The sequence below is a fragment of the Thunnus thynnus genome, chromosome 22 (assembly GCF_963924715.1).
Source record: "Thunnus thynnus chromosome 22, fThuThy2.1, whole genome shotgun sequence".
Classification (NCBI taxonomy): Eukaryota; Metazoa; Chordata; class Actinopteri; order Scombriformes; family Scombridae; genus Thunnus; species Thunnus thynnus.
Window position 1 is genome coordinate 6,341,708 of NC_089538.1, and position 12,829 is coordinate 6,354,536.

Genomic DNA, 12,829 nt, shown 5'->3' on the forward strand with positions numbered 1-12,829 from the left:
TAATTATCAACTGGCTTGTTCTGCTGTGTGAGATTGGTGATTGATTGTATGACTTAAACGCCTCCTCTTTATTTAAGCCATTATTTCACTTTAAACAGATGTAAGTTATAAAAATAATGATGGCTGAATTCTATTTAGTCGCTTCAGTTTCAGGGTCCTGGTATGGTTCAGTCAAATATAGCAGAGCCATCATTAAATATTATTAGTAACACCTGTGTTTTTCCTACTACAAGACAAAATGTCTGCTGTGAAAAAAGCCTGTTGTGAGGTAAAATTATGACAACCTTAGCAGAGTGTGTGTAAGTTGTGTTGGACTGCTTTGGGCCAAACTCTGGCTGCTTTCAGTCTTATGTCTGAATGAACTTTTCACTGTGTTCAAAGTGTCTGAGCAACACGTCTTTTTCAGTATGGATGTCTTTAAGTGTTTGAGTGAAAGGCTTCAAAAGAGCAGACATGTATACTCACCTAGCTGAGCTGATGAAGGGAACTTGTGGCCTATAGAAGCCTTAAATGTTCAAGGCCTAAACAAGGGGGGCAAAGATCATGGCTGCCTCTGGCTGTATAAAGTTTAACATTATGGAAGTCAAAATGATCAGCTTTTTGACAGCAAGAAGACAAATCACTGAGTGAAGGCATGTTCAGGTTTAGTTAAGTTTTTCTTCCTGTTCTCTACTAAAATCAATTCAGTGGTGGTCAGAAGGTGAGTTTCCTCCCATTTGCCAGAGTGGGAGAAATTTTGCATCTCTGTTGTTCATCTTTGCTGCAGCACAGTGTCTTCATGTTGTTTTGTGGCTTTTGTTTAAATTGTGAGAGTTACAGAGCTGAAGACCAGTCTTCCTGTGGTTGAGACTACTCTTTAGGCTGATACAGACAGTGCTGTTTGTTATCATAGTAAGCAGGGGCATAAATAAATCCATTTTTGACATAAATCCTAACATATTTATGCAGACACGTCAGAGGTATAAACTGAGCAGCTTTTGTACGCCTTGTACTGTGTAACTTTGCATTCCACTACATGCTTCCAGGCTGCAAAAATTTAGTTTCAGGTTTGTGAATTGTGTGTTTTCGAAAACAACTGCATCCTTTCAAGACTTATTCTTGCAGAGTTGTGACTTACTGCAGCAGGCCTTATTTTCACCTCAGCTGTGCTCAGACCACACTGTGCTGTCTTTCTGATAAAGTGGTTTGTACATCACTCACTACTCCACTGCTGCAGACCTCCATTTTCTGTAACTCTAATCTACACACTCATCAGTGTTTTTAATGGCTCCTCCTCTATAAAACACAATCATATCAGAGTGAGATCTAAGGCAGATAAAATAAGTAAGAAAGGGATTTTGGCTGGAAAGTAAGAATTAAAACACACTTTACACTGTAAAGGAGAGTTACATGAATCAGCACAACTTGAGTGAATATAGAATCTTTATTAGAAAATTTAATTTATTGACAGTGATGGTAACATCTGCCACCCACATAAAACCCCAACAAGATGGATTTAATAAAGCATCAATTCCAGTCAGCGTTCAGTTTCAGTTGTTTGCTGAGTCTATCTGGTGGCAGCATAAATAACATTTGTCTCCATCTCTGTCTCTGATGCGGGCCTTCTCCTAGTTTTTGCTCTTGGATGGAAACTCGGCGCTGCGTAGTTCAGGGCATCAGAGCCCAGATTCTGTAAATAAAAATATTTACAGTCACTCATCTCACATAGCTGAGTTTGTGAGAGAAAATAAAACCATGATTTGATAAATGAACCAGACAGCATATAAAAATAGACTTCGATCACCTCACTGTGTTGTGGATTCTGTCCCTCAGTTTGAGCTAAATAATGGAAAGAGTAAAACTGGTCAGTTAATGGTTTTTAATCAAATATTTTTTTAAATTAACACATTTAGGCAAACACAACGTTTTTCATTTGTAAACTTCATTAACTTAATTAAAACCAAATACAAGTACCTGTATGAAGTTTCCTTATTTTGACAACCAGACCAATGATGACTAGAAGGAGGAAAACAGTCAGACCAACCAGGATTGCACTCATCAGCGTGCTTATTCCATCAAACACTTCTACAAGAGAGGTGATTTATATTAAACTTTTTGTACACTGTGTTACCTCTACTGGCTCAGTCCTTATTTTGACAGCAACTGACAGGGCACATATCTGTTTATTTTCAGTTAAAAGAAAGAAAAGAGCCTTACCTTGAACCTTTAAATATGTTGCACTGACAATAACTGGGTTTCCATCTGTTTTAAATCCACAGAAATACAGTCCAGAGTCAGATAAATCCACTTGTTTGATCTTGAGAAAGAGGGCAGTGGTGTTGGATGTCATATTAAATTTGTGATTTTGAAATCCATCACAAAATGAAACATTGGAATCAGAGCTGGCCATAGAGGAGATGCAGCTGGTGTTGGATCTGTTGGCCAGTCTGAACCAGTGTATGTGAATGGGAACACTGGAAAAGTTGGAGCACAGCAGTGTGACGTCTTCACCAGGCTGGACCTCCACAGTGTAAAACTCAGAAAGAGAGGCAGCGATACAACCTGAAACAAACATCAAGTCATTTATTCATAGGCTAGCTATTCAGGAGAACCAAAGAACACATATTATGTTATTAATGAGTATTTTGTAAGTTTCAGTGCTGGTAAGTTACTGTATTGAAGTTAAAAGTTATATTGAGTAAAAATCTGGTAGATATGCTTACAGAGTAAAGTCGTTACCAAGGTGAAGTTCATCTTTGTGCATATGGTAGGACTGCACCACTGCTATGTCTGTAACTGAACTGTGCTCCAGCAAGCGTGGTCTCAGCGTAAAGAGACAAAGTGTTCCTTTGTTCTTCCGGGTGCTCAGACGGACAACTTAGATACTTTAAAGAGTCTGGGTGCTGCAAGGAACTTTAAATAATCTTTAAAAAACCTTTAAATAATCTGGGTAATGTTATCTATTCCCTGTGTTTACAGTATATTGTCATACATTTCTTTTGAGTTTTTTTCAGTCCATTTAACCAAAGGATAGCCCAGTTTCACCAGTGGGAGTTACATACCTGGTAACATAGCATGAAGCAGACTATTGTGGCCTACAGTATTATATGCCTTGATCATGAAGGTTTTTTTTTAGGTGTCCTTTTATACAATTTTGACTACCAATGAAAAATGAGTTTCTGTGGTCATTTATTGAGAAATTTATAAATCAGTTAATTCATATAATTTGATCTGATGCTGAAACAAATCTGTAAACAATGCATCTAAACCAGTATAATTCAAATCTTAAACTCTCATCTAACAAACAAAATACTTGTACCCTTTGTTAACCTGAACCTTAAGAATGTTCATTGTTCTGCAGTTGCTCTGCTCTCCACAGACTGTATATAAGGATGGACATCATGACAGCTCCCCAAAAGTGAAGCCAAAATACCTCAAACACCCCCTGATGGCCGGTTGCAGTATAGGCCATAAATCCTGTGCTCCAGTAAGCGTGGAGCCCCCCCCCCCCCCCCCCCATGTTAGTGGATGGGACATGAACCAAACTAAAAAATGGAAAAATATGGTTTCTATCATTTAAGGTAGTTCTTATCACACTATTTGTTCAAGTGCTCATTTGTTTGTGATATTTGATGACATAAAAAGGGGGTGTGACATCACAATTGACAGCTGTGATTGACAGGCGCTCTCAAAACTCTGTCAGAGTGACCGCAGCAGTTTCTGAAGGAAGACACTAATGCACATTTTCATTTGTGATTCACTACCAGCTGCAGCTGCTAGTTACCGACTGGTTTTGGGTGGCTTACCTCTCCATCGTGACCATCATCCCGCCTCCCGACTCTGCACAGACTCTAGTTTTAAATTACATCACACATGAAAGATGGCAGCTCCCGAAAAAGAGAAATTTTGGCTTCACTTTTGCATAACGACAGGATGTGGAGACGCGTCATCCATATCTATATACAGTCTATGATATACCCTAGTGAAATGTTGGGAAGGTACTAAGATATGAAAAAATCGATACTGCCCAAGACTAGATTGTACCAGTTATAATAGTTAAAGTTTAAATCTTACCTGACCAGTGATTATTATTGGATTCATGCCTGCAAGGCTCATTAGTAGGTTCAAATCATATAAATGCATGTCACCGTAGAGATGGATGGGACCTGCACTGCTGTAGTTTTGATGTGATCTGTCATTTCAAGACATGCAAACTGGAGCCAAGTGAATGCTTTGATATGAGGCTGTGAAAGTCTCACCTTGCTACAGGGATCTTCTCACAAAAATGTAGTGATGTGAGTTTGTGGGAGTGATGAGTGTAATAAATTTGAACTGTGATGAGGGGAGCAGTGACACAGTTTGACAGTGGTTTACCACTAACAGGATGCTCATCTCTACAAATACCAAAAACATCTTCACTGTATAGGGTTTTTCTACTCTTGAGAAGTTCAAGGCCTTTGTTGTGTTTGGTTGTGATACAGAGCACTAAAGGCCAAGCTTCCACTGGCTGAGACCTCATTAATGATACAGGTATACATACCTCACTGATACAGACAGTGTAGTTTGTTAGCACATTGGAAAAGTGCACTAATGGAGAGATTACTGCTACCTAACATTTCTGAATAATTAATAATAATAATAATTCAAATGATAATAATAACTTTATTTGAATAGCACCTTTCATACAAGAAATGCAGCTCAAAGTGCTTTGCAACAAAAGAAATTACATGCATCAAGTGCTTCATGTGGGAAGGACATAAAAAGACGATAAAAGCATGAAAAAAACACTAATGTAACAAGATGGAAAATAAATCTACTCAATAAGATAAAATAAAAATAAGATAAAATAAAGTGAAAATACAATACATAGAATGCATACTTCAGTGGTGGCAATTTGAGACTTAATCAAAAACTCTGAAAGTATTTCGCCATGTGTATACAGACGGCGCCTAGGACCCTGAAGTCATAAGCATAACAGAACCTCACTTTCCCCCACAGACTTATTACCAGTCTTGATTAACCGAAATCACCCCAGAACGTCTTCCCACAGGTTTAACCTCACTGTGGGTCTTTATCTGTGTCAGGCGCAACCTGAAGTTGCCCCAGAAAGAACCACCCTTAGTGGTGCTGTGGGAGTAGAAGTCTTTTGTCAAACCTACCAACCACTGACCTCAGCACCTATGTAACATAAGATAGAAAATGAAACCCACTTGGTATCAATAATAAAAATAAGATAAAATGAAGTGAAAATACAATTCATAGAACACATACTAATGTTGTTTAACCTCACTGTGGGTCTTATCTGTGTCGGGTGCAACCCAAAGCTGCCTCAGAAAAAAACATCCTTAGTGGTGCTGTTGGGGTTAAAAAAAAAAACACACCACAGTCTTTTTGCTCTAACATACCAACCACTGACCTCACCAGCTATGTAAAATAAGATGAAAAATGAAATCCACTTGATAATAATAATAAAAATAAGATTAAATAAAGAGAAAATATAATGAAGCCCACTTAATAATAAAAATAAGATAAAAATAGATAAAGTAAGACTAAAAATACATAGAATGCATAATATAAGATGGAAGATAAAGCCCACTGAGACATGAAATAGAATTAATACTGAATAATAAAAAGAGAATGAAATATAATAAAACAAGTTAAAACATAGAATAAAGTAAAATACAAGGGGTCAGAATCTTTGGGTATCTCATGGTTTGATTCAGATTCTTGGTGTCTGAATGAATAGAAAAGGTTTTAGTCTCTTACTCTAGTACACTGTGTGCCAAACTATTCATTGGTGCCCTTAGTCCACTGAAATGCAGTATGAAACATAACTGGCAGTTTAGATATATGATCTTGATGAAGGTAACTGTCAGAAGAGAAAAGCATATGAGAGTACACAGATTTTAAAAAGTTATCTGGATTAATTCATTAATTAATTCATTTGAAAGCATTTTACAGTTCTCGTTGGTATGAGAATAACAAAATGAATGTGTAATTCACTGACCAACATCGCTGGTTAATGTCTTTGGTAAAAACAGAAGTTGGTGTGTTCGCCCTGCTGTAAGTGAGGGGGAGGAGTGCTCTGCTGTGTTGTTATTTAACGTCATGACTCCAGCAATGGAAAGAAGCCTCTCTGCTGCACCATTAGCTCCAGGAAAAGCCATTGTTGTCCAAGACGCTGAACACATTCAGGGATTTAGAGGTGAAACAGACTGTACACAGTTATTTTTTTCGCCTCAGAGTTGGTTTAAGTACTGCAGTGTGTGTTGGTCAGCTGGTCTTGTTTGTTACTGCTGGAGTTCACTGCTCTCCTCTGCTATCATTAGTCTCTGGGTGATGGTGTATAAAGTATTCACACTATACTTCACATTCAACTCGCAAAGGTAATTATTTAGTCATTAAGTAATTTAAAAAAGCCCAACTACTGCCTTTTTTGAAGATGAACTACAAGATACCTCTACCGTGTGTGTGTTGTAGACTGTCCGGGTGTTGCACTGTCTTCCCTAATGAGTTCTGCTGTGAAAGTAATAAAAGACCAAATGATTGGATTATCATTTTAATAAGGAATTGTGGAAGTCAGACCAGTACTTTTTTGTCCTGTTACTTTGAATTGGAAAAGGGGAATGTTCTCTTGTTATTCTTGAGGAGGCCTACTTCTCTCTCCCATCCTGGATTAGGTCTAAATAAGGTAATACTTTGGGTTTTAGCATAAGCAAAACCATTTAAGGGGTCAGAGGTCAGATCCTGGCTTGGGGGCCTTGGTTTCCGGAGCCTTGGGGAAATATGACTCTCATGTAACATACATGTGCATGCAGATGTATATCTCGTGGCTGTGTGCCATTGGCTGTAATCATATTAGCTGATACATTGACCATTCAGAAACTGATACGTTGTTCCTTCAGAAACTCTAATAGATTAGGTTTGCTCTTTGTTTGTTGAGACAAGCTGATGCCAGATCTTTGTGTGAGATCTGCCTACTTATTGCACAATAATAATTTTTAACCTTCAACCCAGAAGGGAATCTCAAAATAGATTTTTGAGATTTGTGAGTCGATTCAGAAACGTTGAAGATAAGAATCGTGATTCTTAAGTGAATATGTTTTTTCAGCCACCCCTAATACGTTGATATCACTGTTAAAAAACAGTTAGGCTACTCTGTGTTTTTCAAAGGCTTCTCCATTTGGTCTGCTTGGCAGAAGAAAGTAAGTCAGTATCCATTGCTCCGTTTCAGATTTTATTCTTGCAAAACTTGCTTAACAGACTCATGATGTTCACCTCAGTTGTGTTCAGACCACACTGTGCTGTTTCTTCCTTTCAATCACATGTGGTAAACAATCGATGTGCTTTGGACATGGATGACATGGTTTCTGTTGTTTGTATGTCATGCTCTGTTAGCATATAGATAAGGACAAAAGTAGGATGCCACACACATCCCTGCTAACTGCAGAGGGCAGTAATGCTAGTATATAGTACATGCAAGCTATATGATGCCCCTTGATTTCACACGGTGATGCTAAACAACAATTGATGGCGAGAAAGCTCCAAGACAGCTACCCAATTTAAACATTCATATAAGTAAGTTTTTTCAGTAATCCTTTAAACATGGCTACAATAGCCACATTTCAATGACTAGTTCACCTTTTGTGACCTGTGCCACCTGTTTTTTCTTGTATATTGTTGTCTAATGGGGACGTTGAGGATGTTATATGTTTCTGAATCATATTGAAAAACCCCCTGATTCAAATTTGGGATTTGTGTTAGCTTAATGTTCAGCCCAGTTTATAGATGTTTATAATGGTAAAGAAAATAAGTAAATCTCCAAAAACTAATATTTGGTTGAGCAAACATTCTCATCCTAAGGCCCATTTTCTGCGACTTATATAGCATGATTTTCATCAGTAGATTTCTCCCAGTTGTCATGTTGAATTTTAAATTTCTATTTTTTTGGGGATGACTTTAAGCTAACATGGATGAATAGTGTGGGTGAGATTGTTTTCTCAACTGCTGTTTTCATGGTCAAGACAAAGCTTTGAACCCTAGGTAACATTTGGTGATTGACAGCCAACCAACCAGAGACTTAAAGCTGTTATCAAGGTAAAGGTCTTCATGGTGCGTATGACAAAGCTCTGCAATGTCCGTACTTGATGTGTGACCCAGGAAGGTTGCTCTCAACATAAAGAGGCGGGCTGTTTTCTTGTTTCTTGTCTTGTTCCTCAAACTGACATTAATGCTCTCAGGAAACGCATATTGACACAGATGTTTGGCCTCAGTTAGAACAAGACAGTTATTTTTCATACAATTTTATTTAAAAATAAATAATCTTCAACCTAAATTACATACAATATAGTGAAGAAAGATATATTGAATAAGACAGTGTTTCTCCTAGGTTGATTGCTTTGGGGCGGTGTTGGGGTCGAGGGGCTTTGGGTGGCTGATGAAAAACTCGGGCGACACTCAGCAGCCAGACATTTCTCTGTTCTCTGTGTAAGAGCAGTTGAGATTGACACTAAAATGAGAATAGCTGGTCCACCTTAAGGGTCAGTCCACCTTAAGTGAGCCTGGCCAGGTTAGGCTAACTCACTGTTGCTAACTCCGGGGCTAACCCCCTTCAGTAATACTGCTAAACTTTTCCTCTGCTGTGCTCACATTCACCATCGCTTTTCTGCCACTCGCTCAACTACACATTCACTATGCTGCCACATTATGCGCTGCCCTATTCCTTAAAGCAGCTACACTACTCTCATAACACACCTTTCACATAGATGTCCGTTGATGAATGAGGAGAGGGAGGATGACTCAAAACAATTCCATGGTAACGTAGGATGTTGTTGTGCTTGCACAGTGTGTGAGTGAAAATCATTAGTAGACCATTGATGTTAATGATCATGTTAAATTTTAGCAGTGGTGCTCATGAACATAGTAGAAACACTGTAAAAAAAAATCAAATTTCATCTTCATATCTGAAACAGGAGATTCACATAACACATAATCTCACTTATAAAAAGGTCCTCATCAGATTATTGAGAGTTGTCAGGAAATGTAACGCTAAGAGTCAGTCAATACTCTTTGACTGAATAACAGCAAGTTACACAAGTTTATATAAAAGTCGACATTATAATGTTAACACAGAACAGTGATCTTAAATGTAGTTGCACTGAAATCCATTGGGAAAGAAATACATTGTTGTTAGTTTCATTTCACTTGAATAAAGTACTGTTGTGATCTGTGTTTACATGACATTCATACATCTCTACGTCTATAACAAAATCCAAATCTCAAACTCAAACTCAGCCAGCTAGTAAAGATGGACAAGGATCATTGTTATGAAGTAGCATCCTAATATTTATTACATTACATTGTTATTTATTAACATTATTTACCTTGTGAGGCAGCTGGATTCGCGAGACCCTAAGATCAAGCAAGAATCCATCTTGTCAGGCTTCAAGTTATGCGCTTGTGTCTGAGCCAACAGTAGTTCAGACTAATCAGCATCCTATGAGGATCCTCGCATGATCTTGGGATCTTGCAGATCCAGCTGCCTCGCAAGGTAAGATGCTGTTAGACGGTGATAGTTGGTTCATCCAATCACCTGCCAAATATTGTTAGAAAGTGCCTGCCCTTTTCCAAACAGTTTCCAAGGACGACTTCTAAGGTGGTTCTGTGTAACAAACCATGTGGTACGTCAGGTTAGGACATTATTGCCGACTGATGAGAATATTTGCTCTCGTTAAGACAGGATCATAATAAAAGCTTGTGGCCCTGAAACCAGCTGCCACACATAATGACTGTGATTTAGCTACAAACCTGTAGTGTTCCACTGTCATACTTGATGAGTGGATGACATGGAGAACATTTTGAGAATAATTCAATGTCAGTACTTACTGAGGCTGCAGAGAAGTAAAGCTGTGATCATAGTAAAGCTCATCATTGTGCATTTGATCATCTACACACACACCAATGGATCATCTTAGCTCCGGGAAGGAGGTTTGATTATGTCTGTTTATCTTGTCAGCCACTGACCACATAGTAACCACTCACACATAGTCCTCTACTTTTGTGGCAGCACAAAGATCAGCACAAGCAGCGGCATCACAACTTAATTGACGCTGAAGTGTACTAGTATTTTAGTGCTTGTTGTAGTGCACATGGTGTGAATGTGGGAGGATAGGTGCAAACAGGTAACAGTTTCATTCACATGATAGAGAGCAAGGAGAGATGTTGATATTTTGGGTTGAAGTTGTGGTGCTGAGAACAGTGTTTTTCTGAGGTAACACATCTCGTTTTGACCTGTATCCCCCTGCTTTGTACCAAACCCTACACTGAAATGTAATTTAAAACTGATCTTTTTATTCACTTTTGGTAAGACAGCCAACAAGCATATTATCCAAATACATGAAGGGGTAAGAAACTCAGTAATTGTTGCAATATTAAGACTCTAAATTCTCAACTTCAGAGACAACCAGGCCTTTATTTGACACAAACTTATAAAGACATGAATCTATTCCTAATTTCCTCTGTTTGCCTTTATAATTGTATCACATTTTAGTAAAACGTCTTATTTGCTGATCTACTGTGGTTTAATTTTGCAGCTGGTGTTGTAATGCATACTCAAAATGTCCTCCTTGTTTACCTGTTGTCTTGGTCGAATCAGTTCTGTTCCTGTGAGATTTTCTCTATAACAACAATACTGTTTTCACTCACTAATTAATTCTAGTTGATTCTACTTCATTGTCTTCAGGTACTGTCAGTAAATTCAGCACTTTCCAGCAACATGTGACAGTAAATAGCTCTCTCGATGTTGTACTTAATAGTTCAGTTACTGTGGTCTGTAAAGAACGTGACGGTTTGAGATGAGATGGATTTACACTTGATGGTATTTTAACTGATTACATCTCAACAGATACATCACCAAAATATCTTCACGTTAAGAAGAAAACAAGTTGTTTGAAAGAGGAACAGTTTTAATTGCATGTGGTTTTACAGCAGAGAGCTAAAGGCCAGTCTTGCTGTGGTTTTGTTTTGGCTGGTTCACACTTTTACCACAATGGAAAATGACAGGGGCAGGGTGCACAAGACTTGTTGCATGTCTGCACAGTTACTATACTTATTCACTGTGTCAGTACATAATGGAGACATTTCTAAAATGTAGAAATAATAATATATTGAGCCAAATAGAGGAAAATATAGTCTTGTTGAGATTGTTTGTACATTAGTAGAGATCAAGAGGTTAAACAAATTTAGTTTCATGACCCATGATGTTCACTTGAGACCACACTGTGCTGTACTTCCTGTCAAACAAGTGACGTTTACCTCACTCACTCCTCCCTTCTTGCAGACCATCTGACTCTCCCTATAAGGAGATTTGACAGTCATCAGTGTCCTTTTCTGGCTCCTCCTCCATCAAACATCTAACATGCTGTCGTTTCTCTCAGATTAAGATCAGAGGCAGACAGAATAAGAAAGACTTTAACAGAGAAGGATTGAAAGAAACACAAGCAATAAAATGCAAACTTTTAATTTATTGATCATTTTTTCACAGTGAGTCCTTCCACCCACTGCCCACACACAAACACACATCAGGTTACTGTGATAAAGCATCAGCTCCTCTCTGAGTTTATTTGCTGGGAGCACAAGTTCTCACCTTTTTTCTTTTGTCTGTCTGAAGAATGAGATGAAGACAAACAAGATAAAAAGACACTGAGACTGAGAGCAAGAGAGAAAGAAGCACGAGAGAATCAAAACTCAACCAGAACATAATTAAAATTAGATTCTAAACAAAGTGATGTCAACTGCTCCTACTTACCACTCACATATGAAAACACATCAGCCAATTAATATGACAAAGCATATTCTAAACTCACACATCCAGTAACTTCCTGAATCTGGTGGCAGCAGCAAACACAACATTCAGCTCCAGCTCTCTCTCTGATGCAGACCTGCAATTTTTCTTTTGTTTTTGGATGGGCTACATAGTTCAGGTCATCTGAGCTCACATTTTGTACATAAGAGTTCACACAGTCATGTGTTGTATCTTAGATGCTGTAGCTGAGTTTGTCAGGTATCATCCTTAAATCTGTGCATAATTAAAGTTTTTTTTTAAATGTCTTTCTTCCAAACAAGTAGGCTAAATCTTGTAATTCAGTCACATTAAAGTTATAATACTATTGTTTTGTCCAATAACCATTCAATGTATTTCTATTCAGTAATGATCTTACAGTATAGTAGTTATGCTTCATTCCTGCAGCTTCTACTGTTGTTGTGTATCAGAAGGTGCATTATTGCTCAAATACCAACAGAAAGATGAGAAAAAGGAATTAAAAGTTGGTCATTGGTTGGCTTTGTTTGGCTTTGTTTTGGCTGGTTCACACTTTTACCACAATGGAAAATGACAGGGGCAGGGTGCACAAGACTTGTTGCATGTCTGCATATGAATGCAAACACAGCTACTATACTTATTCACCGTGTCAGTATATAATGGAGAAATTTCTAAAGTGTAGAAATAATAATATATTGAGCCAAATAGAGGAAAATATAGTCTTGTTAAGATTGTTTCTACATCAGTAGAGATCAAGAGGTTAAACAAATTTAGTTTCATGACCCATGATGTTCACTTGAGACCACACTGTGCTGTCTCTTCCTGTCAAACAAGTGATGTGTCACCCACCCTCCCTATCGTACTCTCTCTGTAACTAAGTTTGACAGTCATCAGTGTCCTTTCTGCTCTTTTAATTGTCACATTAAGATTGTAGGCAGATGAAATAAGAAAGACAAAGACTTTTGCTTAGAGAGAGCAAAAGAAAAACACAAGCATGAAAATACAAACTATTTTTTACTTTTTTGGTTGCTT

At 38.0% G+C, this 12,829-nt stretch overlaps 1 protein-coding gene across 1 annotated transcript; it reads right to left on the minus strand.

The window, feature by feature from the left end:
* Window positions 1-698: 698 nt before the first annotated feature.
* LOC137174534 (uncharacterized) lies at window positions 699-3,413 on the minus strand. The gene is made up of 5 exons (XM_067579890.1): window positions 2,703-3,413; window positions 2,197-2,541; window positions 1,954-2,064; window positions 1,784-1,818; window positions 699-1,669 (listed from the first exon to the last, which is right to left on the minus strand). Exons 1-5 carry the CDS (start codon window positions 2,731-2,733, stop codon window positions 1,547-1,549), a joined length of 645 nt encoding a protein of 214 aa, XP_067435991.1. The 5' UTR covers window positions 2,734-3,413; the 3' UTR covers window positions 699-1,546.
* Window positions 3,414-12,829: the final 9,416 nt, after the last annotated feature.

Excerpts from the sequence above, each read along its gene's own strand:
- LOC137174534 (XM_067579890.1), bottom strand. The coding sequence starts at position 2,733 with ATGAACTTCACCTTGGTAACGACTTTACTCT. Across the intron at positions 1,819-1,953 it reads AATAAGGAAACTTCATACAG|CTCAAACTGAGGGACAGAAT; the intron begins GTACTTGTATTT and ends TCCATTATTTAG. Across the intron at positions 1,670-1,783 it reads AGAATCCACAACACAGTGAG|AATCTGGGCTCTGATGCCCT; the intron begins GTGATCGAAGTC and ends TTTTATTTACAG.